General features: G+C 51.6%; 1 protein-coding gene and 1 long non-coding RNA gene across 4 annotated transcripts; one reads left to right on the top strand and one right to left on the bottom strand.

Annotated features, from left to right (window-relative positions):
• LOC123579955 lies at positions 1-1427 on the bottom strand. The gene is made up of 2 exons (XR_006703029.1): positions 779-1427; positions 1-533 (listed from the first exon to the last, which is right to left on the bottom strand). It is a non-coding gene; the product is annotated as an uncharacterized LOC123579955 (long non-coding RNA).
• Positions 1428-1494: 67 nt separating this feature from the next.
• On the top strand, positions 1495-23397 carry RAE1 (ribonucleic acid export 1). Of its 3 annotated transcripts, none has more exons than XM_045444146.1 (13): positions 1495-1758; positions 2196-2230; positions 3943-4039; positions 4604-4708; positions 6734-6826; positions 12562-12648; positions 13395-13481; positions 13608-13679; positions 14664-14771; positions 18322-18428; positions 18510-18585; positions 19143-19337; positions 22959-23397. In XM_045444146.1, the coding sequence occupies exons 3-13, from the start codon at positions 3950-3952 to the stop codon at positions 23043-23045; spliced, it is 1107 nt and encodes a 368-aa protein (XP_045300102.1). In that variant the 5' UTR covers positions 1495-1758; positions 2196-2230; positions 3943-3949; the 3' UTR covers positions 23046-23397. The 3 variants fall into 3 exon arrangements, with proteins under 3 accessions (XP_045300102.1, XP_045300101.1, XP_045300103.1); XM_045444147.1 differs by lacking the exon at positions 1495-1758 and adding an exon at positions 1858-2032; XM_045444145.1 differs by lacking the exon at positions 2196-2230 and having other exon boundaries at positions 1560-1758.
• The last annotated feature ends 3843 nt before the right edge of the window (positions 23398-27240 follow it).

The raw sequence follows: 27240 nt of genomic DNA, 5'->3' as shown, positions 1-27240 counted from the left end.
TACATTTGCGTGCACGTGCTTTTATTCTTCCCCGGGTGGTCGATGCAAAAGCAGCTTGTCAATTAGTTCCCCCGAAACAGCAGAAAGATCGTTTTAAAAATATGATGAAGCACCAGGATTGTGTAAGACTCTGTATCATGATAGAGGTTTCTGGAGTATTCCTCAGGTGTGGGAAATATAATTCAACAAACGCTGATTTCACGCCAGCTGTGTGTAAGACACTGAGAGCTTGGTGCTGCAAAGGATACACACAGGAGTAAGACACAGTTTAAAGTCTAGCAAGCAAGACGAGGCAAATGCCTGCCGTTTCATGAGGCAGAATATGAGAAGCAGTCTTCAAGAAGCGATGGTATGAGATGATCCATTTGGGAAAGAATGAGGAAAGGTGTCCTTGAGGAGGGAGTACTTGTCAGAGAGGATTCCAAGATTATGCTGGGGGACTTCGGTACCGGACAGGCTTCACTGGCTCTGCTGCTTAATGGCTGTATGATGTCTTGACAAGGAGTTTGCTTCGCTCAGCCTCGCTTTCCTTTCTATAAAATGGGATTACAGTACTTACTTTATAGGGCTGCTCTGGAAATTATAGGAGATAAAGAGCTCTTATTATCACAATCTAGACTAGAGGTTCTCAATCTTGCCTGCTCCTTAGGATCACTTGGGGAGCTTATAAAAACTATTAACCCCCTGTGCCACCACAGATCAACTAAATCAGAAATCTCTGAGAGGGAGGCCCAGGCAGCACAGCTTTACAAAAGGTACCCCAAATGACTCCAAATACCTCATCTTGACTCGGTGCGGCCAGCTCAGCTGGGAATTTGCTCAGCACCCCCTGGACCTTCTCGATCTGCATTTTATAAAAAGGTCTTGCGGGTCTGAAAGTCCCCTGCAGATATTAAGGCTCCTGGTTCGCAGACCACACTGAATAGCAAAGGAGAAGGTTCAGTGTATGTCCCACAGAGTCAGAAGATCCCTCTCTCTTCTTTTCCTTCAGAAGTTCAGCCACCAGATGAAATCTTTGGAGTTGGCACGCGTCCATGTGTGTGTCCTAACAACCCCTTAACATTCTTATGGAATCTTACACTTCGCAAAAGTCTTTCATGTGTGTTACTTCACTCGATCCCAATTAAGAACTTTCCTGAAGTCAGGCATCGTTATGCCAATTTTACAAAAGGAAACTGAGGCCCCAAGAGCCCCGGACGGCAGACAGGAGGCCAGGGCAGGGCCCCAGGCTGGCGGACTTCACCGCAGCCCGAGGCAGCATTCCATCAGCTTCTCCGAGGATGGCCTTGGACTTGAATTGGCGGCAATCAGAATTCTGCTAGACGTTTAATTCTCGAGAGAAAATACTAACTATCCTCCGTGGGCGGGAGCGGCAGCGGCGAATTTATTAAAACAGTTGCTTGGCAACTTGCAGGCGGGCCACACCAACTTACGACCAATCCGCAAATTGCTGGCACGGGGACTGCTTCTCGGCGTCAATAACGCTTCTGCGCATGCGTCATCGTCTCGCGAGAGGGGGAAGGCTTTTTCTTTCTTCGCTGCCTTCCGGGCGACACAGGAAGTGGCCCCGGGGCGCAGGCGCAGTGGCTCCGCGGTAAATGGGGCAGTTTCCTCCACCAGCGTGAGGGTGTTTCGGCCTTTGGGTTTTTTGTTCGCGCCACCTCGCCTTCGCCTCCTCTTCGCCCGGGTGGGCTCGCAGGCCCCCGAGTTCCTCCCGCTCCCTGCCACCTGCCCCCCCCCCGCCGCGGCGCGACTCAGGTAGGCCCCGTGCCGCCTCCCTCGCTCCCCGCGGCCATGGCGCCTCCGAGGCCGGGTCCCCCGGCGGAGTGAGCCCCGCAGCGAGGTGCCGGGGCGCGAGCCGGCCGGTTAGCGGGCTTCGTTACCGGCCCCTGGGAGGGACGCCAGAGCTGGAAGGGGCCTCGGAGTCATCTGGGGTCTAACCCCCTCGTCCTTTTTGTGGGGAAACTGAGGCACCGGGAAGGGTCGCGGAGTTGATGGCAGCGTCTGTCGCCTCTGCCCTCCCCGGTTACAGGTCTGGCTTATCAGATGCATGCTACCTCCTCGGAGGAGCCTTCCCCGACCAGTGTAGAAGGGCATCCATCCCCTTTAGTCTTCTCCCGCCGTAACCTCTCTTCGTTGCACTGACCACTGTCTGAAACTGATCTGTCTCTTTGTTTCCGGCCTTCTCTGCCAAGTGTTTGCTGTACACACGGAGACACGCGTCCCCCAGGCAAGTATCTGTCCAGTCCCAGCTGCCGTGCCCAAGGCACTGTGCTGAGGGTCAGGCGTGTGCCAGGGAAGAATCCAGACAGCCCTCTGTCCTCCCGGAGCTGACCTTCTCTTGGGGAAGAGCCTGGTTGCAAACAGTATCAGATCCTGACAGGTGCCGTCCAGAAAACAGGGTGATGTCGTCCGAGGTTGGAGATGTCAGATGAGGAAAACAGGGACGCCTCTGAGGAGGTGACCTTTTGGCAACAGACGGGTCTAGCGGCCTTCTACTGTAACCCTTTTAAAGCGGACCTTTTCGATGGGTTTGGGAAGTTGCCTACGGTTGTGTCAACATCACCACAGTCCAGTTTTAGAATGTTTCCATCGCCCCCCAAAAGTGCTCGGGAGACGGCTTTTGAATTGGGGGTCTGAAGATTCAGCCTGAGACGTCGGGAGGATGGGGGAGGGCGAGTCACCCCAGGCGGAAGGAACAGATAGCAGCAATGTTCCAAGGCCGGGTGGACCTTGCTGTGTCCACGCGCAGGAAGGGCGTCAGCAGAGCCAGCCTGGCTGGAACGCAGCGGGTGGCGCAGGCCGGGAGGTGCGGTTGAGTTGTACGCGTGTCCTCCGAACTTGAGGGGTCCCAGCGTCCTGTATGACACGCGGTCCACGTAGCCTGGTTAATGCTTGCATGACCCCCGCTCCTTCCCCGGGTTCCACGTGGCAGAAACGTTCTCTCCCAACCTGAGAGCTGCAGAGAGGGAAGGAACAGAGAATTTTCAGGCGCCGTGCGTGTGTGCGCGCGACCTCCCTTGTTTTTCGTGATTCTGTGAAGTGGGCATTCGTGGCTCTGTTTTCGGGGATGAGAAAATCGAGGCTAAGTCCCCTCCCCAAGCCGTGTAGCCACTGGTTCCTGGACTCTGACTGCAGAAGCCTTGTCATTCGTTTGTTCTCATGCAGTGAGCTGGTGTTGCCCGGGCACTGCTCACATTTCACGTCCTCTCACAGAGTTGCTGTCAGAAGCCGACGGGATCATAGCCGTTGCTTTGACCGAGTCGCTGGGCGCCCACTTGCTTCATGAAGTCGGGAAGCCCAGATGCCTTTCCAGAATCGCTAGCGGTCTCCCCATTCTGTGTTGTCCAGGATGTAATACCTGTGGGTACTCGAGCAGACCCGATGGAGTACTGTTTAAAACTTCTTGTATGGAGAAGTTGCTGAACTTTGCCGGGACTGGTTGCTTGTCTTAGTGACTTCGTTCGGAGATGCTGACCTAAAGCAGCGTAGAAGTTAGTAAGAAGACAGGAAACTCCCACTGAGTGCTGACCTGAAGAGTGGGGCCTTTTGCTGGTTCACTGTTGTGTTCCTGGTGCCAAGGGCAGCGTCTCAATATACGTGAAACATGGGTGAATTTATTTTCTGGCTGGTGACTGAAAAGCACTCGGCCGTGGTGTATTGGTTTACTAACGGTGGCAAACGTGCGAGGGAAACGGGGAAGCTGGCTGTGCGGTGTGTGGGAACTCTGTCTTGACAATTCCCTGTAAGTCAAAAACAGTCCTAAAGTAGAAAGTTCATCTTTAAAAAGTACCTGCTCATCACGTTTAGATGTCTTGAGAAGAGAGAAACTCATTTAGAGTCTTCTTTTTCTTCTGTGGCTGAATTAGCTTTAAGTTAGCTCTCAGTGATCTTGATTCCTGAAGAAAGGACCCGTCCTTAACGTTTTCCGTTACTTTTCAGGGCCAAAATGAGTCTGTTCGGAACAACCTCGGGTTTCGGAACCAGTGGGACCAGCATGTTTGGCAGCACAAGCACAGATAACCACAACCCCATGAAGGTACCACGGAAAGCTTCACGGCACTTGGAGGAAATCACGCGCCAGGGCCTCCCCGAGTGAGAGACACTGAAGTAGTGTGGGAGCCTCCTTTGGGGCGAAAGCTCTGAAACTCTGTCTAGCCCACTTTCTCCAGCTCGGGAGCACGGCAGCTGTGTCCACTGCACGAGTGTCCCGGGCACCCTAACCTTCCCCATCTCTTAAGTCACCGCGGTGCTTGTTAAAACTGTGGGTTCCCAGGGCCCAGCCCACGACTGTTGAGTTAGAATTTCCTTTGGGGTGGGGACAGGCGATGACTTTGATCAAGCACTTTGAGGCCACAGTGAACCAGTGGGCCGTCGCTTGGAAGATATCATGATGGGCATTTCATAGAGAGTGCTGGGTCTGGTCCCTCCCATCTATGCTGGTCCTTCCCGTAGCTTCCCCTTTGGGATCAAAGTAAGAGAGGTCCAGTTCATTTAGTTCTTGAACACAAGGAAAGTCTACCCTGAGTGCTTAGTGAGAAAGAAAACAATTTTGAATGAAATTAATGATGCATACTTTGTAACACTGACTTTTTCCCCCCAGGATATTGAAGTAACATCCTCTCCTGATGATAGCATTGGTTGTCTATCTTTTAGCCCACCAACCTTGCCCGGGAACTTTCTTATTGCAGGATCGTGGGCTAATGATGTAAGTGCTCCTTACGTGCATGTTCTAGAAGTCCTGTCTCTTTGTGTGGACAGGGTTAGCTTTCCTTTTGGCTCCGTTCTTTCCCAAGTGAATGAAGAAACAAATCGGTTAGAGGGTGTGACCCTTCTGAGTGCGCTGACATCATTTGTTACCCTGATTTTTGTTAAGAAAGCATGATCATAGGCATCACTCAAAACTTCCTCCTCTGGGGGGCCCTGGCCGACTCAGTCAGTGGAGCATATGTCTCTTGATCTCAGGGTTGTGAGCTCCAGCCCCGCGTTGGGTGTGGAGATTACTTTACATACGTACATATACATACGTACGTATATACATACGACCTTAAAAAAATTTCCTACCTTAGTTCAGTAACTTGACGTGGATTCCCAGATCAAATGTAGTATCGTTGAGAATGACTGTTATCCGTGGTAGTATACGTAAATTTCTTTTCTTATCCTGAAACATTCTTAAGGCACACGTTAAGCTTGTTTAACTTCGGGCAAAGCACAGATCGTGCGTAGGTGTTACGCTTAGCCTGTGGCGTACAAGAAGAAAGGCAAAAAAATCACAGTACACAGAAAGGTAAAAACTCTGGTAGAAAAATAAGCAAAGGGATGTGAAGAGGCACTTCACAGAAGGAGTGCAGGTGGCCCCTTGGTGTGGACTGGAGCCATCCGGCCACACTCCTGAGCAGATGAATTCAGGCTTAGGTGATAGACTCCGTCACGTTACCAAAAATTAAAAGCAGAAAAGCGTAACGCTTGGTCTCGGCAAAGAGAAGCCGAAACCGTGCATGTACCGCTGCTGAGTACGTAGATTGCTACGGGGCTCCTGAAAGGTAACCGGCCATACCTGTGAGAAATCCTTAAGTTTGTACGTTGCATCTTAGTGATTCCCCTGTGGGGCATGAGGAACGTCCCCAGGCTGTCTCTTGCAGACTCTCCAGCAGTCTCTTCACTGTCCTCCCCGTCTTATGAAGCAGCTCGTGAGCTCAGGAGCAGAATAACTGGCCCAGGGCCCACATGTAAGGGAGGGGCGAGGCGGGGCCGCCGACCCGTGCAATATGGCCCAGGGTCTAGACTCCTGGCCGCCACCCGATACCGCCTCATTTTAAGAGGCGTGCTAGTCCACTAATAATGGTATTCTGTGGTATGTTTGTATGCTGGATTGCCATTTTAAAAGTTTTGGGAAAGGGAGGCAGTGGGCGGCAGGGGGATGAAGAGAGGAGAACAGCAAGGGGAGGAAGGTAGCCATGGCTGAGCAGGTTTGGTTTCTACATGTAGTTTCTGGAAAGACTTCAAATGAGTCACTAAAAAACGCCAGAAGAACGTGTAATGGCAACTAATGATGCAAGGGAGAAAAGTGCTGACGAGAGTGAAGGTACTCTGTAATCTAGTTTCTTTTCTTTTTTTTTTTTTATATATATATTTTTTTAACGTTTTATTTTTATTTTTGAGACACAGAGAGACAGAACATGAACGGGGGAGGGGCAGAGACAGAGGGAGACGCAGAATCCGAAGCAGGCTCCAGTCTCTGAGCCATCAGCCCAGAGCCCGACGTGGGGCTCGAACTCATGGACCGCGAGATAGTGACCTGAGCTGAAGTCGGATGCTTAACCGACTGAGCCACCCAGGCGCCCCTGTAATCTAGTTTCTTGAAGACAACGTGTGCATAGAAAGACAGCACAGCAAACATTTTTTTTTTTTTAATGTTTATTTTGAGAGACAGAGCACAAGCTGGGGCGGGGCAGAGAGAGAGAATCCCAAGCAGGCTCTGCACTGTCAGCACAGAGCCCGACTCCGGGCTTGATCCTGCGAACCATGAAATCGTGACCTGAGCCAAAATAGACAGTCAGATGCTTAACCGAGTAAGCTACCCAGGCGCCCCTCAATCGCTTTGTTGTTAAAGTTAATGAGGTTGGTAGGAGACGTTTCTGTATGCGTAAGTTGCCCCCATTCCTTATCAGGTGTTTACTGCGTGCAGTGTGCCATGGCTTGCTGTTTGTGTTCATTTGTCGTATCGCTTCAGGTTCGCTGCTGGGAAGTTCAAGATAGCGGACAGACGATCCCAAAAGCCCAGCAGATGCATACGGGGCCGGTGTTAGATGTCTGCTGGAGTGATGTGAGTCTCATTCAAGTTTTCGTGTTTTCTGCAGCGTAAAATCGTGTGTAATCCAGAGTTTGTGTTTCAACTTTTATATAACCCAAACCACAAATAGCGGGTATCTGTACACATTGTTGGAAATTCTGAGTTTCTGAATGCGTTGATGTTCCTAAGGGGGTCCGTTAACGTTAGCTTTAGTTAATCTGAAAGCTTTTCTTGCATAAAAACTTCATTATTTTAGGGGTGCCTGGGTGGCTCAGTCGGTTGAGTGTCCGACTTCAGCTCGGTTCATGATTTCGCGGTCTGTGAGTTCGAGCCCCGCGTTGGGCTCTGTGCTGACAGCTCGGAGCCTGGAGCCTGCTTCCGATTCTGTGTCTCCCTTTCTCTCTGCCCCTCCCCTGTTCGCACTGTGTCTGTCTATCTCTTTCAGAGGTAAATAAACATTTTAAAAAATTAAAAAAACAAAAAAAGCACAACTTCATCATTTTATTGACACGTTACCTTGGGCAAAGGATTAAATAATTTCTGGAAACCTTTTTTACCTTTATGCCATAAATTTATGTTGTTTTAAAATTGGAAATTTAGTATCTCAGAAAATAAATGCTAGAGAAAAAAAAATAATCTTTTTCTATTAACAGACATTTGAAGTCTTTCTTAGGATTTTAGAATTCTGTTTTTCCTTCCGAATCTTGAACATCAGTCATATAAACAAATATGTCCAAGTTAATGTGGCTCTGAGCTTCTGCTGTGGATTGGGGAGAGTCTAAATGGAGAGATCTTTCACAAGGCCCAGCAGAGAAGGGAAGGTGGGTGTGGTGGGCCGCAGCTGTGGAGAGGCCGGTCCCCTGGGTAGAGGAGGGGCTGGGGCACTGACAGCTCAACCTTTCTCTCCCGCCACCGCTGTGGCCCGGTTGGCTGAGCCCAGCGGAGGCAAGAAAACAGGGGCCTGACTGAGGGGCAGACAGATGTACCCCCGTGCTGGGGAGGCTAGGCCTTCCGGCCCCTCCCAGGCCTTCTGTGTCATTTGTTCGGTCAGGTTCATTAGGTATGATTTGCAGACGATGAAACGGAACCTTTTTAGCGTGTAATTCTGTCAGTTTTTGAGGCTGCAGAGACTTGTGGTCGAAAAACAGAACATCAGCCCCCAGAATCCCCCCCCCCCCCACCCGCCCTTATGTGGGCACGTCCTCCTCCGATCCCAGCCCCTGGAAACCACTGGTGTGGTTTTGGTGCCTGTGGCTCTCCCCGTGCCGGGTTGCACAGACAGCCCCGCCCCGCGGTGCCCCTTCACTCCGCGTGGTACCTTTGAGCCCCGTGCAGGTGGTCGTGCCAGTGGTTTGGCCCACTGCGTGGCCGGGTCATCGTTTGCTCACCCAGCCACCAGGAGAAGGACGTTTGGGTTGTTGCCCATTTTGGTCAGGAATCAGGCTGCTGTAAACACTTGGGTCCTGGAATTGCCACGAACAAAAGTTTTCATTTCTCCTGGGTAGATAATGGTGAGTATATGTTTAACTATGAGAAATTGCCAATTACTCCTGTTGTATGTGGTCGTTTTTAAATGATGTGATCTTACTTAGTTTCTAACTAAGAAAGGAGTCTGCTACTCATCAATATTTCGGGATGGTTCAGGAGCCAGAGTTGCTCCTGTTTTCATCATTAACTGTGATGGTCTTCTCTGAGCATTTTTGTCATCTGAAGGTGTTTTCTTGACATATCTGATTGGGTTAGTATGAGACTGATAATAGATCTGTGAAAACAATTTGAAAAGATGCATTTTTTACAGATACAACTTACTTTTTTTTTTTTTTTTCAACGTTTATTTATTTTTGGGACAGAGAGAGACAGAGCATGAACGGGGGAGGGGCAGAGAGAGAGGGAGACACAGAATCGGAAACAGGCTCCAGGCTCCGAGCCATCAGCCCAGAGCCCAACGCGGGGCTCGAACTCACGGACCGCGAGATCGTGACCTGGCTGAAGTCGGACGCTTAACCGACTGCGCCACCCAGGCGCCCCACAACTTACTTTTTTTAAAGTTTGTTTTGAGAGAGAGAAAGAGAGAGAGTGAGCACACGTGCAGGGGAGGGGCAGAGAACAACAGAATCCCAGGGAAGGGGGGTGGCGCCTGAGTGGCTCAGTCAGTTGAGTGTCTGGCCCAGGTCATGATCTAACAGTTTCATGAGTTTGAGCCCCATGAGTTCACGCCCCGCATTGGTCTCTCTGCTGTTGGCCTGTCAGCTCAGAGCCCCCTTGGGATCCTCTGTCCCCCTCTCTGCCCCTCCCCTGCTCACGCACATGCTCTCTCTTTCTCTCCAAAAAAAACCCGAAAACTCAGGCAGGCTGTGTGGTGTCTGCACAGAGCCTGACGTGGGGCTTGAACTCATGAACTGTGAGATCGTGACCTGAACTGAAATCAAGAGTCTGACACTAAACCCACTGAGCCACCCAGGGGCCCCACAACTTATTTTTAATTTGCACTTGGAAAAGTAATAACTTGAGTAAATTTAAAATACTTGATTTATTTTGCCTGTCTTCTTTTCTGATTTGGTGATGGATCAGAATGTAGTTTCTTGTAAAGGAGGTAAGAAGTAAAATGAACGGTAGAGGATGTATTGAGTGGCTTTGGGATGTATCAAAACGAGAACAGCTTATTTCCTTTCTCCCGAGTTGTGCGTCACCTGCTGGAGGGATTGAGCACCGTAACGAAGGGTTCTGAGTTCTGAGAAGGTGTGCTGGTGCTGGGTAGTGGGGAACACAGAAAGCAGCTGTAAATTTTGGGGAGGGTGCCGTGAAGGCTTCACTGAAGAGACAAGAGTTAGAGAAACGAACTGCACACAGGTCTCTGGTTTTTTGAGCATTGTGTCATCCAGTCCAGGCCCAGGTTCAAATTTGGGCTCTACTCTTCAGTGTTTTCAGTTTGGCAGGTTACCTGATCTCTCCGTCTATTTCCTCGTTTGTAAAATGAAGGTGATAATAATTACAACGGGTCATATTTAATTCAGCGAATAACTACCAGGCTCCTCTAGTAAGCTAAAGCCCTGGGGATAGAGTGGAAAACAAAGTAGGCCAGGTAGGCAAATCCCGTATTCATGGAATTTCTGGTCTCTTAGGACAGACCTGTAGAAACAAGTAAGAATTCCAGGTGGCAGAACTTGTGACAGCTAGGCTACACGTACGTAAAGCGACGGGCACGGGGTTAGACGACAGGCTTGCCTGAGGGAACATAGTGAGTGGCCGAGTCTAGGCCCAGACCCAGACCTTCCTGGCTCCAGAGCCCATGTGCTTGACCGCCTCCCTCATAGGCCTACAGGAAGGGAAATGGGCCAGCGTGGGAAGAGCGTCCTGGAGAGGAAGCCGCGTACGTAACGGCACGGAAGCACGAAAGAGCCAGAGCGACCGTGGAGGCATAAAAACCAAACTTGGCGAAGATGGTTCTTTGCCCTCTGAGGACATTTTCGCTCCGTGGCCGTAGCAGCGTGGAGAGCAGCTGGGTGGAGAACACAGGGCCGGGGAACACGAGTGCTGTCGTCTGCCCCGCCTTCCGGTAGATTAGCCTCGAGGTCGGCGCGCCCGCTGGGCTCTCGTGTGCCCGCTGCCTCGTGGTGCTGGTCACGGCTGGTAGGACAGGCGTTGCCAGTGCGATGGAGAGGCCGGCGCGTCCCTCGGTCTGGGGGTGGCCATCGCATGCGTCGGTGTCTTTCTGAGGGTTTACAGAGTGAGCCTTCCGACGTCACCGACACAGGCAGGTTGTATCTTGTCTTTCAGTTGCAGAACTGGTGACTTTCTATGGGAAGAAACTTTTGCTGGGGAAGGATGGCAGTAAATCTTGGAGCTTTGGAACCAGAAATGACATAATCTGGGTCACTGGTCAGCAGACTGTGGCCCGTTGCCTATTTTTGGGAATAAAGTTTATTGGAACACAGCCACACTCCCTCATGTACATAGTGTGTATGGCTGCCTTCAAGTGTGACACTTCAGGAGTTGGAACGGAGACCTATAAAGACGAAAATTCACTAAATAAATGGCCCTTTAAGAAAGAAATTTGTGGGGCGCCTGGGTGGCTCAGTCAGTTGGGCTTCCGACTTCAGCTCAGGTCATGATCTTGCAGTCTGTGAGTTCAAGCCCCACGTCTGTGCTGACAGAGCCCGGAGCCCGTTCGGATTCTGTGTTTCCCTCGCTCTCCGCCCCTCTCCCGCTCTCACTGTGTGTGTCTCTCTCTCTCAAAAGTAAAATAAAAACATAAAAACAAATTGTTTTTTAAAGAAAAAAATTTGCCAACCGCTGGTCTAGAACTTTCCATTTAGTACTTTTCTTTTTAAAACTTATCTTGTGCTTCTTCGTATTTGACCTAATTTATGAGTTCTGTATTTGAATTTTTTTAAACATTTGTTTATTTTTGAGAGAGAGAGGCACAGAGCGTGAGTTGGGGAAAGGTAGAGAGAGAGGGAGACACAGAATCTGAAGTGGGTTCCGGGCTCTGAGCTGTCAGCACAGAGCCCGACACCGGGTTCGAAGTCCTGAACCGTGAGATCCTGACCTGAGCCGAAGTCAGACACTTAACCGACTAAGCCGCCCAGGCATCCCTGTATTTGAATATTTTTAAAATCACCACACCATGATTGCTAATTTTTTAAGCTGTTCTATAGTTTACATAGGACCAGTGATTTTTGCAAATTAGCGTAAGGGCACCTGGGTGGCTCAGTCAGTTAAACGTACCAACTTTGGCTCAGGTCAGGATCTCACGGTTCGTGACTTTGAACCCCATGTCGGGCTCTGTGCTGACAACTCAGAGCTTGGAACCCACTTTGGATTCTGTGTCTCCTTCTCTGTCTGCGCATCCCCCCCCCCCCCCCCCACGACATGCGCTTACTCTCACTCTCTCATAAATAAACAAACATTAAAGAAATTTAAAGAATAAAAATTAGTGTAGTCTTATGGTGTGCACTTCAGAATGTTACTGGATACATAGGCGAACAAATGTGTAATGATTATGGATATATACATGTGTCTACGTAGAGAGATACCGTGAATGTGTTTACCATTGGTGATTCTAGGTGAAGGGTTTACGGGTGTTCATGGTCTTATTCCTGCAACTTTTGTGAGGGCTTGAAATTCATTAAAAAAAAAAAAAAAAACAGCTTAAAATTAATCAAAACAAGAAAAAAGGTGTAAACGTCCCCTGGTAATACACACAGATGGAGGGTAGCCAAAAACTACTCCCAGAGGGTAGTGAGTGGCCCATAAGGAAGGAGCCAGCTCAGGGGTGGGAGACCTCATCTTCCCTGTATAACTTCAAGTGCTATTTGGATGGTTTTTATCCTGTTTATGTGGTATTTCTTAGAAAAATAAATCAGTACTAAAGAAATGAAGCTAAAACACGTTTTGAGTATGACAGCGTAGTTTATAATATACCAGCCCCCAGATAATTAGAAAAATAAAAATTGCAGGGGCGCCTGGGTGGCTCAGTCGGTTGAGCCTCTGACTTCGACTCAGGTCATGATCTCATGGTCCTTGAGTTTGAACCCCACGTCGGGCTCTGTGCTGACAGCTCAGAGCCTGGAGCCTGCTTCGGATTCTGTGTCTCCCTCTCTCTCTGCCCCTCCCCACTTGTGCTCTTTCCCTCTCTCTCTCAAAAATAAACATTTAAAAATTTTTTTAAAAATTGCAAAATGAAACCTGCCTCAATATGATCAACTTAATATACAGATAGAAATTTTATTTTTTTCCAATGACAAATTTTCTCCACTTTCTTTTAGGATGGGAGCAAAGTATTTACGGCATCATGTGATAAAACTGCCAAAATGTGGGACCTCAACAGTAATCAAGCAATACAGATTGCACAGGTAATAAACGCCGTCTACAAAAGGCTGGTGCCCGTGGGCCTCAAACATTCACGTATCTGACATTCCGACACCCGCGTGCGGCTTGCCTTTTCCCAACTGTATTTGGATACTCGTTCGTTCGACAAGTATTTATTGAATGCCTGCTGTATCCCAGGCACTTTCCGTAGGGGTAGAGACACGGCAGCGAGTAAGAAGGACGCTTGCACGTGCCCGTGGAGCTGTTAGCCTGCTCGGGGACAGCAGGCACGCTCTTGTGGAAAGACTGCTAAGGCAGGAGTAACGGAGGCAAGAGGGCCAAGAACCAGAGGGTCTGACCTGTTTGAGAAGGGCCCCTTGACGTGGAAACATTTTCAGAAAGGCCTCGCATACTCCGAGATCACGGGGCTGTGTGACTGTGCCAGAAGCATCTCCTTGATTTCTTGATTCGTACCACCTTAGTATAAACAAGAGTGGTGGAGCCCTACTCGTCATTTCTGAACGCCTTCCTAGGAAGGGGCTTGCTTTACTCTCATGTGCTAGCTAAGTAGGGGGGAAATAAAACTAACATTTGTCAGGATGGTAAGTAGATAGAAGTTCTTGGGGTAAATTGGATGTCACGGTCATTGGGAAGGGCTTGGATATCCTTTGGTGTTTGCTTGGTACGACCTTGATACTTAAGTTCATTCCTTCTCTTTGAGTTTCCAGAACTGAGGCCGTTCGGCACATGGTTACATTTATCTTGATCTGCTCTGATTTTGTTTTGAAAGCACGACGCTCCTGTTAAGACCATCCATTGGATCAAAGCTCCGAACTACAGCTGTGTGATGACTGGCAGCTGGGATAAGACTTTGAAGGTATGATTATGCCATGGAGGGGACTGCATGGCCTGACCAGGATGGACATTTACTTCTCATGCTGTTTGGACTAAAGCTCTGAATGGTCAGTTACTGGCTTTTTGTTTTTTTTTTTTTTCCTTCTAGTTTTGGGATACACGATCATCAAATCCCATGATGGTTTTGCAACTCCCTGAAAGATGTTACTGCGCCGATGTGGTGAGGCATTTCTGACTTAATATGTATCCTTTTAAGAGAAATAGAAAACTTGATGACGTCTTGCAATTACAGGATAATGTAAAAATCCCTCGAATTTTAATAATAAGTTCCCAGAGGATGTAGTTCAGATCTCCCGTCTCTTGAATCAGGAGATTTTTGTGCTGGATTTGTTCCAAAATTACCGAATCCTGCTGCCGGGTTTTTTTTTTGCCACTTGTTTTTTGAACATACACAGGAAGCCACGTGCCATCAGGCTGTAACATTTTTTGGTTGCTGTAGAAAAACTGGCGACAACTTTGTGGCGTGGCACCGGATCTTTGGGGACCGTGAGTGGAAGAGAAACCGCAGAACTTTCTCTGTCCATCTGGTTATAAGTCTTAAAGTTTTGTGCGAACTACCAGTAATCACACTTTTAGGAGCTTATTGTGAGAAAAACGACGCAGATGGGTTTTGTTTTGTGTAACACGGCGAAACCTTGGATGTGACCTAATGGGCCAACAGGACCAGGGAGATTAAACGAACCTGGTGCTGTGTTTGTTTGAGGGAATGTTGCAGTCACCAGTAGCGTTCTCGGAACACACACCTCGAGTGAAGGATCCAGATTATGCAGGAACATACGTACATGCCTATATGTGCGTAATGCTCAAAGAAACACCGGAGTAAACACACTGTGATAGTGACAACAGCTGTCATCTGAAGGGGTGGTGTAGGTGACTTTGATTTCTTCTCTCTTCCTCAGTGTACTTTTCAAATGATTATATTTTATAGTTTTAAAAAACGAGCCTTTTAAAAACGGACGTCCTACTTGCAGATACGGTTTCTGCAGATTTTCATGAAACATGTTGATACCAGTGGTTTTTTTTTTAATTATAAAAAATTCAGACTTACTTTTGTGACTCTGAAAGAATTTTGATCTAATAGTTTTGTGTAAAAAAACCACAGTCCTTCATTTTAAGCACGCCCCTGCCTGCCTCCATTCCCTAGATCTACCCTATGGCCGTGGTGGCGACTGCAGAGAGGGGACTGATTGTCTACCAGTTAGAGAATCAGCCCTCCGAATTCAGGAGGATAGAATCCCCGCTGAAACATCAGGTGAGTCACGTGACCAGGACGCACATACTTACGAGCCTGTGTCACACCTCACTGTACACGATTGGGATACAATTGTGCTTCCAAACACCTGTAAGCATTTTCTTTTCTTTTAAAGTTTGTTTTTTTAAAGTTCTTAAAGTTTATTTCTTTGGGCAGAAAGTGAGCGTGAGCAGGGGAGGGGCAGAGAGAGGGAGAGAGAGAATCCCAAGCAGGAGCTGTGAACACAGACCCCGATGCAGGGCTTGAACTCCCACATCATGAGCTCGGGACCTGAGCCGAGATGAAGAGTCAGATGCCTAACCAACTGAGCCACGCAGGCGCCCCGGCAAGTAGTTTCAAAGGGGGGTGAAGTTGAGGATATAAGCAAGTATTTAGTGAGTAACTGCTGTCCATCCCTGGACAAGCCAGATTTCTCTGTCCTCTCCAGACGTGCCCCAGACAGCTGGATGCTGCGGAATCAGATCGCATACCCCCGCGGACTGGTTCCATCGTGGGCATAGCTCCCAGCCTCCGCTGTGCCTTCATCCCGCCCAGTTACCGGGTTTTTCTCGTCAGCTCACCTGCCACAGACTCTTAGATTTTCTTCACTTGAAACTCCTAGGCTCTCCCTCCCCTACCTTTGTCTCCGCACATCCATTCGGCTCCTGCTCAGAGAGCATACGAACCAGCGGTGGGGAGCTTCTCTTCCTCCCGCTGAACCTAGAAGTCTACTCGCGCCTGCACCTTGCCCCTGCTTTCTCCCGCCAGTCAGGGGACGTGTGCCCTTGGGAAGGCCCATCGTGTGGAGGGGGTCTGTGGAGCCTCGTGCTGGTGGTCCCCATCTCCTCCGGGGGCGGGGGTTGTCTGGACTCCCACCCCTTCCTGATGTCACAACCGGCCCTGACATGTGCCCTAGTCGTCTTCACCCGAGAAAACACTCTTGGCCCACATCCTTTGGTCCCACCCGGACCCCTTTTTCCTCTGCAGTTAAGCATCTCACCTGCGCTTTCTTGGTTTCCTTACCTCCCACTCACTTCTCATCCGACTCCCTTGAGACTTCTGCCTCCGTGACTCCTCTGAAACAGCTTTTGGCTGGCCACCGAGGGCTTCCTCGTCAGTGATTCCAGTGGACGCTGACCAGCCGTCCTCTTCTGTCAGCCCAGCAGCATTCACCACTGTCCCTACATGTTCTCGAACGCCCTGTCCCTGTTCTCCGCGACGCCAGCCTCTTACCACCTGCCTCGCGGTTGCTGCTTCGTCTTCCTCACTGCTGCTTGCTGCGTGTCGGGTTCCCCGGGTGTCTGCCCTTGGCCGCGCTGCCTCCTCTCCTGAAGCAGGACCTCCTCCCCCATCCCTGCTGTCATTTTGGCAAACCTTGTGGGCTGGGGACTCAGACCCCCACAGACCTCGCCTCCGGGATGCCTGCAGGACACCCCCAGTCTCACAGCTCCTTGACGTGTCTCCCGACGTCTCCGCCCAACAGCATCCGTCACCAAATCCGGGACGACTTTCTGCAGATCTTTATTTGGGTGTTACCCCTCCTCAGGCTTCTCCCCGGCCGTTTTCCCCCAAACTGCGTGTGTGCGTGTGTGTATATACCTTAGAGATAAACGCGTGATGTGTTTCATGTGTTTCGTTTTGTGTTGCCCACTAGAAAGTAAACTCAGTAAGAGCAGAGATTTCTCTTTGTTGCTGCTTCGTTCCCAGCTACAGCCAGGTCTGGTGGGTCGAAGGCTTCTGTAGATGTTTGCTGAGCAAAACAACGATCTTAACCTGCTCCCGCCGCCCACCCCCAGCGTGTTCCTCCCCAGGTGCTCTGCATCTCATGAGACCCACCTGCCGTTGTCAGTGCTGCGAATCGGAAAGGCATCCTTGATCTGCTCCCCCTCCTTTCCGCCTGTCCCCCTGAGCCCCAGGTTCACTTCTGCAGGTGTTTTAGAATCTGTTCATTTTGTTCCTTCCCTCCCACCACATCTAATCCAAATCTCCTCGAATGACTGTAAGAGGTTCTGTCTGTACCCTCCTTTGATCTGCTCTCCACACGTGGGTTGGGGGGCTCTTCCTTCTAGTGGCACGTCTGACTTTGCCACACCTCTGCCGAAAAGCCAGCAGTGACTTCTCATTTCCCTTTGGATAAATCCCAGATTCCCAGACAAAACCTAGTCTGATCTGACTTTACTTCCTGCTTCTAGGCACCCTGGCCTTTCATTTGTTGAGGCATGCCATCAGCCTTTGCATAGGGCTGCTGTGTGGTTGTGTTCTTGTAGATGGTGCCCCCTAGAGGTGTGCAGTTCCTGGGCTCTGTGCTGAGCATAGGAGGCACAGCTTGACGAGCCATGGTTCCTGCTGACCTCTAAGAACTTACAGATTTTGTCTCTTTATATTAATTTTTTTTCTACTCGCAGAAGTAATGGGCTTTCTGTTCAAAAAAAGGCAAACGGTACAGAAATAGAACTAGCATGTGCTTTTCTGTTTACTTAGGAAATTTGTGCGTTCTAATAAGTGTTACAACAACAGAAACTGTTCTTTACCATCATTCTTCTATGGCTTCGTCCCAGGCTCTGATGCTGCCCTCATGCCTCCCGAACCCCTCCAGGAAGATGAAATGTCCAGTTTGGGGAGGGTGGGTGGTTCTCGGGGGTAGGCCAGGTTGTCACATCTAGAAGGAGGAAGTGACGGGGTGCCTGATTGGCTCAGGCAGTTAAGCGTCCGACTCTTGATGTCGGTGCAGGTCACGATCTCACCGTTGGTGACATAGAACCCCGCGTCAGACTCTGTGCTGACAGCGCGGAGCCTGCTTGGGATTCTCTCTCTCTCTCTTTGTCTCCCCGCCTCCTCCCCGCCACCCCCACTCGCCGGCATGCTCTTCTCTCAAGGTAGATGAAAGGATAGAAGGAGGCACGAAGACCCAGGCCCTGGTCCTCTGCCACGGGGGCTGGGTCCCGGGCTCTTTTGTGGGGTCTTCTATAGAGTCCAGGAGACCCTCCTTTGGTCCCCAGACCCAGCGTTAGATGGGGTGCGGTGTGTTGCTTCTGCATAGTGTGGTCACAGTTAGAAAGTGCTGGTCACGTCCCCTGTCCCACTCGGCCCTGGTTTCCCCTGTGGTTGCCGGGCAGACGCTGTTTCCCTCTTCTGCCTGGGGAAGCAGATTCCGAAGCATTGGGTGAGTCGCCGCAGGGAGCCCACCTGGTGGTGGGCCGTGGGTCAGAGACACGAGTGCGCCCCCCGCCCCACGATGGGCGGCAGCGGGGTAGGATGTGGTGGGGCTCCGAGGGTCACACGAACTGCGGGAGTGACAGGCCTTTGTGGCGCCCGAGGCCGAGCGGCACCGGACGGAAGCATGCCGTCTGCGGTTTATCCACAAAGTCACGTGGCCGAGTACAAGTGGTTTCCCAAAAGGTGGACAGTGATGTTTACTGGAGGACGAGCAGTCACTTCTGTGTCATATTTGTATAACATGTTTCTGGTTCTTCTGAAACCCAAAAACAGGGTGAAAATTATTTTCACTTAGTTACGAAATCTTGTCTTTTACATTGTGATAACGTTCTCTTTTTCTGTCTCCAAACGGTAGCATCGATGCGTGGCTATTTTCAAAGATAAACAGAACAAGCCGACTGGTTTCGCTCTGGGAAGTATCGAGGGGAGGGTTGCTATTCACTACATCAACCCCCCAAATCCGTAAGTGGGCTCAATTCGCTTGTGAATTTTCACAGGAGACTCTTTCAGAAAGGAAAACTCAGTTGGGCCTTTGCTTTTCAGTGCCAAAGACAACTTCACCTTCAAATGTCACCGCTCGAACGGAACCAATACCTCAGCTCCTCAGGACATCTACGCGGTATGTTTTTAGAAACTTTAACCTTGAGAACCTGTCTAGAAACTAGACTTGGAGGTGGGTGGCTGAGTCATTAGGGGTCACAGGCAGAGATAGATGACTTATGCTGTAGGGCCCGGGTTTCTGTTTTTATGACACACTGTCTTTGGTCTCCGCCTGCTGCTTCGGGTGCAAGCTTCGGGCTCTCGCTTCGGGCTCTCGGGGCCATCCACCTCCTTCCGGGTGCTGGTAGGCAGTCGATTCGCTTAGCTAAAACTCCGAAATTGCTGTTTGCTGAGAAAGAAAAAGGCATTCCTGTGGGGTCCTCTCCGCAGTGTCAGTAGCCGCATACTTGTTGATTTTTGCTGACTCGTGTCCCTAACAAGAGGCGTGACTCAGTTCTGGGCTGGCAGTTGATTCTGGAAGCATGGCTAGTTTCTTCCGTGATCAGCGGGCAGCCGGCTCTCACAAAGCGACAGTCTGTACGTTTTGTTTTGTACGTGCAGCAGGAAGCACATCCCGGTAGAGACGTGCTTTCTCCCCCGTCGTCCACTTCTCACTGTGCGTGTCAATCCCTTCAGGTAAACGGGATCGCATTCCATCCTGTTCACGGCACCCTTGCCACTGTGGGATCCGATGGCAGATTCAGCTTCTGGGACAAAGATGCCAGAACGAAACTAAAAACTTCGGAACAGTTAGATCAGCCCATATCGGCCTGCTGCTTCAATCACAATGGGAACATATTTGCCTATGCTTCCAGCTACGACTGGTCAAAGGTGAGGATTCCCAGTCCTGCCCTGGGCTCTCTCGGGTGACAGCGCCAGGCTGGAGGCGGAAGGCCCGGGCTCGAGCTGTGGCTCTTCTCTGGACTCGCTGGTGACCTTGGCAGGTCACCATCACGTCACCTCCAAGGGAAATGGCAGGCTTTCCCCGCCAGGTGTGCAGACCCCGTGAAGTCCTACCTGTAGAGCCTTTCCCTGGGACCCTGCCCCTGGGCAGGGTCTGGTCATCGGGAGCCCAGAAGCAGAGGGGAGCTGGAAGCCGCACGTCCTTCAGTGATGGCTGGGGCGGTGGCCAGAGAGGAAGTGGTCATGCAGGGGGCAGGGGCCGCAGGGCCAGGTCACCGAGCTTTGGCTGGAGGCGTGGCTTTTTTGCGTATTATCTGGGGAGAGGGTTTAGGGGCTGACTGGATCGTGGCTGCATTTTTGAGGTGTCCCGGCGTAGTGGCGAAGGGACCTGACTCGGGTGCTTGAGTTCCGGGCCACTGGCTGATGTCTGCTGTCTCTCGGCTAGCCCACATGCTTGCTTCTCAGCTGCTGGTTCTCATGGATTGTTCGGCCCTTGTCTCTCTCGTCCCCTCCCCCAGCAGCCTTTCCACCGTGTCTTCCCTCCCATCGGCACACGTGTCTGTCTTCTGGCCCGTCTCCTTCTGCCCTCCTGCCACCGCAGACAGGCACAGGACTCCCTCAGGCCACTCCATTCTCTTCTCCTCCCAGCGCCTTCTCTCCCTCCCCGCCAGCTCCTTTGTCCTCCAGCCTGGGGCCGTGCCAGAGCTCGCGGAGGAGCCGCGTTTCCCCTGACCGACAGACCTGTCGGAAGAGGTTAACGCCTGCTAGCTTCTGTTGTTTTGGCCGCCTCCAGGATGCTGCCCCTCCTGGTCAGCTCTCAGCCTGACTGGTTCTGCTCGGGGTTCTCCACCGTAAACCAGCGGCCCTTCGGTTTCTGACTTGATTCCTGAGCTCTTCCGGTATGGTGGTCCCGACAGGATGTGTGTACCTGGTGCCCTAGGGTACCTTCACTTTGGGAGGAGAGTCCTGCTGACTCCCACCCACGCATCCTTTATCCTCCAGGCCTGCTGCCTCTCCCGTGTCCAACCTCTGTGTCAGTCACCATCCGCTCTCTTGGGGCATAGGTCTTGGTCTCAGCTTTGATTGTCTCTTTTTCTCAGAAGAGCCGGAAGTCACTGTCTCTGGCCGCCCTGCCTGTCCAGCACGTTGTTATTTTTTCTTGTAATTTTTAATTTTTTTTTTAAGCTTAATTTATTTTGAGCGGGGAGAGCATGAGTGGGGTAGGGGCAGAGAAAGAGGGGGAGAGAGAATCCTGAGCAGGCACTGCACTGTCAGCACGGAGCCCGACGCAGGGCTTGATCCCACAAACCATGAGATCGTGACCTGAGCTGAAATCAAGAGTCGGACACTTAAGCGACTGAGTCACCCAGGGGCCCTTCAGCACGTTACTTTCGATGCCTGCCCCGGCCTCTACAGATGTGCCCCCTGTGGCTGAGCGTTTGCTGATGCGGGCCGTGCAGCCGCCCTTTGGTTTCCGTCAGGCAGCTGTACTGACGTGTCCCTGCAATGCAGTCGTCGTCGTGCGGATTGATCAGTTTCAGCATCCGTATATATGCCCGTGAAGCCTTCACCCCAGTCGAGAGAGTGCTTTTATCACCCCCAGAAGTTTCCGTGTGCATTGCTGGAATCGTTCTCCCCACACACAACCGGTGATCTGCTTTCTGTCTTTATAGATGAGTTTGCAGTTTCTAGAGCTTTATGTAAAAGGAGTCCTACAGGGGCCCCTGTGTGGCTCAGTCGGTTAAGCGTCCGACTTCAGCTCAGGTCAGGATCTCATGGTCTGTGGGTTCGAGTCCCACGTCGGGCTCTGTGCTGACAGCTGGGAGCCTGGAGCCTGCTTCGGATTCCACGTCTTCCTATCTGCCCCTCCCCCACTCACACAGTCTCTTATCTCGAAAGTAAATAAACAGTTAAAAAAAAAAAAAGGAGTCCTACACCACACGCTTTTTTTTGCCTGGCATCTTTCACTCGGTGTGATGATTGTGGAATTCACGCACGGCGTGGAGCGTATCCCTGGCCCATCCTTTTCACTGCGTAGCAGCCCGTGGCACGACTGTGCCCTGCGTGTCTGTCCATCCACCCGGGAGCCACACGCTCAGTTTTGCAAAGCGTGCACTTCTGGTTCTGCCTGATTTGGTGTTGGAGCCAGGTGGTGGCCTGAGGCCTCGGTTTCTCCACGGGGCTCCGTGTGTCTCAGGCTTGGAAACATCGGTAGTGGGAGGAAGTGAGAAAGTTCATTGCCGTGAAAGCCGCTCGGGATGAGTTTGTCCGAACAGGTTGCGCCAGCTCGTGGCGCCCGCTGCTTAAATCCTCGTTCTCGTTTGGAAGGAGTTGCTTTGGGAATTTCACCCTGTTCTGGTCTAAGCATCGTTGTCTCCGGGATGCGACCGTGGTCACTTACGATTAATACTCTCAGCTTGCTGCCCGAGTGTACCTGTCCCGAAGAGCTGCACCTTGCGTGTTACGATGAGAACGTATGGTCACCACTGAGCAAAGCTTCTAGACCCCCCTCGGCACATCTGCCCAGGGATGAGCAAAAACCTGTCGTCACGGGGGAGGCAGAGGGCAGTCAGTGTCCCTTCCCACCTCCCTGTTCCCACGCTTCTGGTCCCTGGAGTGCTGCCTTTCTGCCTTGCCCCGCCCCCATCATCTCCCTGAAACAGGTCTGTCATGTGTCTCTCTCTCCCTCTTTTTTTTTGTTTGTGGTTTATTTTTGAGAGAAAGCAAGCAAGCAGGGGAGGGGCAGAGAGAGAGGGAGACAGAATCCCAGGCAGGCTCCGCGCTGTCAGTACAGAGCCCGATGTGGGGCTCGAACTCACAAACCGTGAGATCGCGACCTGAGCCAAAACCAAGAGTCCGACGCTTAACCGACCGAGCCACCCGGGGGGCCCCCCCCGTATCACTTTTAATGCCACTTATGACTTTGGTGGCTGCTGTTCCTTTTCCCTGTGGGATAATGTTTAAAGCCCCCCTGTCTGCCCTTCCCAGCCCTTCAGAGTCCAGCCTGGTCCAGATTTTTCTGGCTCCCCCAGAGTCATACCGATCTCCTTCCACCTCCACACAGGCACGAGCAGACGCACTGACAGCCGTGCGTGCCTCCGCTTCTCTGTGGGTCTGCGTGGGGAGGCTTGTCCCGGACCCTGCCCTCGTGCCCGGGAAGCCTCAGAGCAGACGTCCGCTCTGCTTCAAGGCCTCAAGTCCAGGCCAGTGCTCCCCCGTCCTCCTGGGAGGCTCTGCTCCTCCCGTGGGCGGCCCTCCGGGCCTTGAAGTGGGGGTGGGCTGAAGAGTCTCCGTGCCGAAAATCCATAAAAGATGGTCCATCCGAGGGGGACACCAAAGACAGACTTCCTCCACGCCCTTAGCCTTTCCTCCGAAACCGGTTTCTGCTTAACGTTTGTTTGCCTTTTCTTTCTCGCCAGAAACCTGTTTTGTTCCCCCAGAGAGATTCTGTTTGATGCACAAAGCACAGGACCTGGCGTGTGCCAAGTGCCCACAAAATGCTAACTTTTGCCTTTTCATAATAAGCTTGTTGTGTCTTTTTCCCTTTAGGGACATGAGTTTTATAATCCCCAAAAGAAAAATTACATCTTCCTGCGTAACGCAGCCGAAGAACTAAAACCCAGGAATAAGAAGTAGCAGCCGGAGACTTCTGGGCCGTCGGGGGTCGTTCCCTCTCACTCTGCCTCGTCTTTGTGCGAATTTGGGTCCCAGTTTTTGGTAGGTTGTCAGCCATGGATGTGGATTTCAACCCCTGGAGAAACGATCATTGTTCAGCGGTCGGGAGCCCAGCCGGCCACAGCGACTGCCTGTCACAGGTCTGTGCCGTGGCCCTGAGGGGACTGAAGTCATTAGAGAAGTCAGCTTCCTGTGGGCGACTGCCAGGCATTTTGCAGCGCGCTTCGTTCAGCCACGTCTGTATTAGAGAACATTGGGGAACATTCTGCGGACGCTGTACTGTATTTTGTAATAAAATATTTTGAAGATTGCCTCCTAAGCTCCCTTTGTCTCTCTCTCCCCTGGCCTGCCCCCTAAGCTCTCACATGGTTGTCCTGCCCAGCATGATCATGGGTCTTGATTTGTGACGTGAGACGCCGTTGGGGGAGCAGCAGTCTTGCTGACAAGGGCGGGAATCCTGAGCCGTGCGCGGGGGGCCGGCCGCTGCTTCTCCAAGCACCGGCTTCTTTCGTTCCGTCTTCCACGTCCCCGGTGTCGTTTGGCTCTGCGGGCGGACGTCCTGGTGGCTGGGACGGGGCCTGTTCTGTGTGCAGACCCAAGCGGGTGATGTTTGTGTGGCCCTCAGGTTAGGAGCGAGCCCCCTGCATGAGACGTGCTCTGAACTCACGCCCGGTAACTGTTTTCTTTTCAGGCGTGGCTTTTTAATGTTTATTTTATTTATTTCTCGTACTTGAAAATTCTTGGTTGGTAAGTATCTGAAATGAAATTCAACTTCGACATTTGACCTTTGAGTCCGTTGTTGTGTTCCTACCCTGCGATCCCAAATGCATCTTATGCTTTACTGTCTGGGACTGGGATGTAAACTGGCTTGCTGAATTTGGAAATCTGGCTTTCCTAATATTGTAAGACTTGTTTGCCTACTCGTAAAAAGCAATGAAAATAAAGTTTTCTACTGAAAGAGATCGCCTGCACTCAATGGTTTGAATTCTTTGGTAGTCACATCCCAAGCAAATTCAGGCCCTTTAACTCTTCAGCTCTCTCTGCATTGAAAGATGCGTTTTTTGAGGGAGAAAGGCAGGTGCACGGGGGAAAAAGTCTGAATCTTCAAGTTAATCGTTTCCACCTCCCTTCTCTCCCTGCTGCACGAATCAGCGTTGCGGCTTTATGATCTGTGCCTGTGGGGGGAGACAGCAAGTAGCCCGCTCTGCTGAGTCCAGCTTGGTTATCTCGGTGGCTGACCCTCACGGCAGGTGGGCAAGATTTATCAGTGTTCGTTTACCCGGAGTTTCTTCGTTCTCTGTATGTCCATGACTGGCGATGCTTGAAAAGGACCTCGAAACGGCCCGAGTCGTGAGCTTCGTAGAGCGTTCTTTTCCAAGACTGGGCCTTGTCACGTGACCAAGGGGCTAGGTAGTTTTAGTCACTGGCCAACTTAAAGACATTGTTACCAAGGTCCATTTACCGAAATTACTGTGCGGTGGCAGAACCAGGAGTGAGGGGGGCTCCCTGGCGCCCACAGAGATGTGAACCCTGGCAGACGGGGCCGGGGCCCAGAGCCTAGAGCCTTAAAGCCTGCTTGGGGTTCGCTGATGCACCAGGAAATAGTTGGTGCATCACTGGACTTAAGATGCTTGCTTTCACGGTTCCTAAAAGGCACACGGAGTATTTGAGAAACTCCGCACCTTGGACGTCATCGCTGCAGGCGCCCGAGCTGTGCGTTGCATGCGGTAGGTACGCGGAAGAGATTTGCTGGCATCTTCTAGTCCAGAAAGCCACGCGTGTGATCGTGACTCTTCTAACCGGTGTCAGGCCGCTGCACACACGCGGTTCGAGCCAGAGGTCCCGGCTTCGTTGAGCGAGGAGAGAGTAGGCCTCGTGGACAGGACCAGTCGTCTCGCTCACTTAACGTTTTCCGGCATTGGATCGTCACCGAGTCCCAAACGGAGGTGAGCGCTTCCCCGTGAGCGCGGACCTGCCACGTAGATTCCAAAGGTGGCACGCTGCTTTCACGTATGTTCGTTCCCCTCTGGTCTCGCTGGGCCTTTTCTCCTCTCTGCGTGTGACCCCGCGCTTGGCGGGAGCCGCGGACGCGGCCTGGTGGCGAGACCTTGCACGAGAGGGGCCGGGGGTCCGAGGTGGGGTCCTGCAGGCACAGGGTGGCCACACCCCTCGCTGCTTCTGCTGCCGTTGGTCTGACGCCGCGTCCTGGGGGCACAGACGCCGGGAGCGGCCTGCAAAACGTGGCCTGCCTTGTGTCCTGCGTCCGGGAGCCTCCTCAGAGCCCTCTGCAGCCAAGGGGGTCTCCTGACCCCTGCCTGCCCAGCCCGTGTTCGGGGTGGCTTCGTCTGTCATGCGCCTGGACGAGCGGACGCCGTGGGTGGGATTCGGTAGGTCAAGGTGAACCCCCTGCTTAGGACATCGCGTCTCGGCTGCTCTTGTGGAGCAGGGGGTTCTGCCAAGCGAGAAGCTCCTCGAGTGCCTGGTCGTGTGGGAAGGGGTCGGTTGTCACGCAGTGTCCCAGGCGCACGCTGCTCTGGTCACCGCTTGCACTGTTGTTCACTTCTTTCAGCTGATCCGCTTTTGAAAAACATGGTTGCCTTGCAAAAAAATTAGCCACCGCCATCAATTTCAAGAAAGAAAGGAAGTCTATGGAAAACGATTCTCTTTTGCCCGAGGTAACCATAAAAATTAACACAATGAAAATAAAGCAGTAAAAGCGAGCCATGAAATAATAGGACAGAAGGTAAAACGTACCATCTTCAAGGGACGACGTACTGCTCTGGAAAATTCTCTCAAGGGGACGTTATTCCGTATGTTCTAGGCTGTTTGGTAGGAGCTCTGCCATTTTTGGAGTGACCTGGGAAACCTTTTTTTTTTTTTTTCATTCAACCCAAATTTGATTTTGTTTAAACATTTATTTATTTTTGAGGGACGGCGCACAAGCAGGGGCGGGGCAGAGAGGCACCCAGAACCGGAAGCAGGCTCCAGGCTCCGAGCCGTCAACACAGAGCCCGACGCGGGGCTCGAACCCACGAACCGGGAGATCGTGACCTGAGCCGAAGTCGGACGCTGAACCGACTGAGCCACCCAGCGCCCCCGGAGTTTGGTTTTCCTTTGAAGAAGGGGGTTCTGTGAGAAATGAGCCAAACACATTAGGGAACATGTGAGCCAGCATTTTCCAAATTAAACATCCATTCGTAGGTTGTGAAGTGACTGGAGTTGTTGCTACTGGTGTTTTTGTAGCAGAGCCGTATTAAAATATATTTTTCTTTAAAAAAAATTTTTTTTTAATGTTTATGTTTATTTTTGAGACAGAGAAAGACAGAGCATGAACGGGGGAGGGGCAGACAGAGAGGGAGACACAGAATCGGAAGCGGGCTCCAGGCTCTGAGCCATCAGCCCAGAGCCCGACGCGGGGCTCGAACTCACGGACCGCGAGATCGTGACCTGAGCCGAAGTCGGACGCTCAACCGACTGAGCCACCCAGGCGCCCCAAAATATATTTATTTTCTATTTTCCGCTACGTCGTTCGCAGTAACGGTCAGTATCGTTCGGCGTAACTTGGGCTACCGTCACACGTGTGTGCGCGTGTCTACGCATATGCACGTTCTGTACGTTCGTTCGTCGTATCCCGGGCTGGGGTTTTTCTCCCTGCTACGTCTTACACGGTTTAGGACGAGTTCTTGAGGTTCAGTAACTTCAAGCAGTACCCGCCACGAGTACCTGCCGTAATGGTTTCCTTGCATTTTGCCCCCAAAACGGGAGAGAGGGACTATCGACTAAAACGTGAGATTTGAAGTGTCCGCACAGCGTTGTACGTAGTGAGGAACGTGGGCTGCCCAGCGACGAATCCCGGCGCTGGCGCCCCGAGCGTGTCATCTCTACTTCTCTGAGCCCCGGTGACCGCATCTGCGGAACGGGAGACGTTAAAAGCAGCGCTCGCAGAAGACTGGCGTTGAAGATTCAGAGTTAAGGCCCGCGAAGTGTTTCCGGGGCCGGCCGGCCCATGGCACGTGCTCAGACTCTTGCTGCCACCGCTGGAACTTCCAGGTGGGATGACATCCGTGGGAAGCTTCCCTTCCCCCCCCCCCCGCCCCCCCCCCGGGGGCCCTACAGGGACGGAAGTCACACGCTGGGCGGTCTTGGGATCTCCGGT

Source organism: Leopardus geoffroyi, chromosome A3 (assembly GCF_018350155.1).
Source record: "Leopardus geoffroyi isolate Oge1 chromosome A3, O.geoffroyi_Oge1_pat1.0, whole genome shotgun sequence".
In the NCBI taxonomy this organism is placed as follows: domain Eukaryota; kingdom Metazoa; phylum Chordata; class Mammalia; order Carnivora; family Felidae; genus Leopardus; species Leopardus geoffroyi.
This window is presented reverse-complemented; position numbering and strand designations above follow the sequence as displayed.

Bases quoted from the DNA above. Each gene is read 5' to 3' on its own strand.
- RAE1 (XM_045444146.1), top strand. From the start codon at position 3,950: ATGAGTCTGTTCGGAACAACCTCGGGTTTCGGAACCAGTGGGACCAGC. The intron at 18,429-18,509 runs GTAAGTGGGCTC...TTTGCTTTTCAG, and splicing joins TACATCAACCCCCCAAATCC to TGCCAAAGACAACTTCACCT. The intron at 18,586-19,142 runs GTATGTTTTTAG...CAATCCCTTCAG, and splicing joins CTCCTCAGGACATCTACGCG to GTAAACGGGATCGCATTCCA.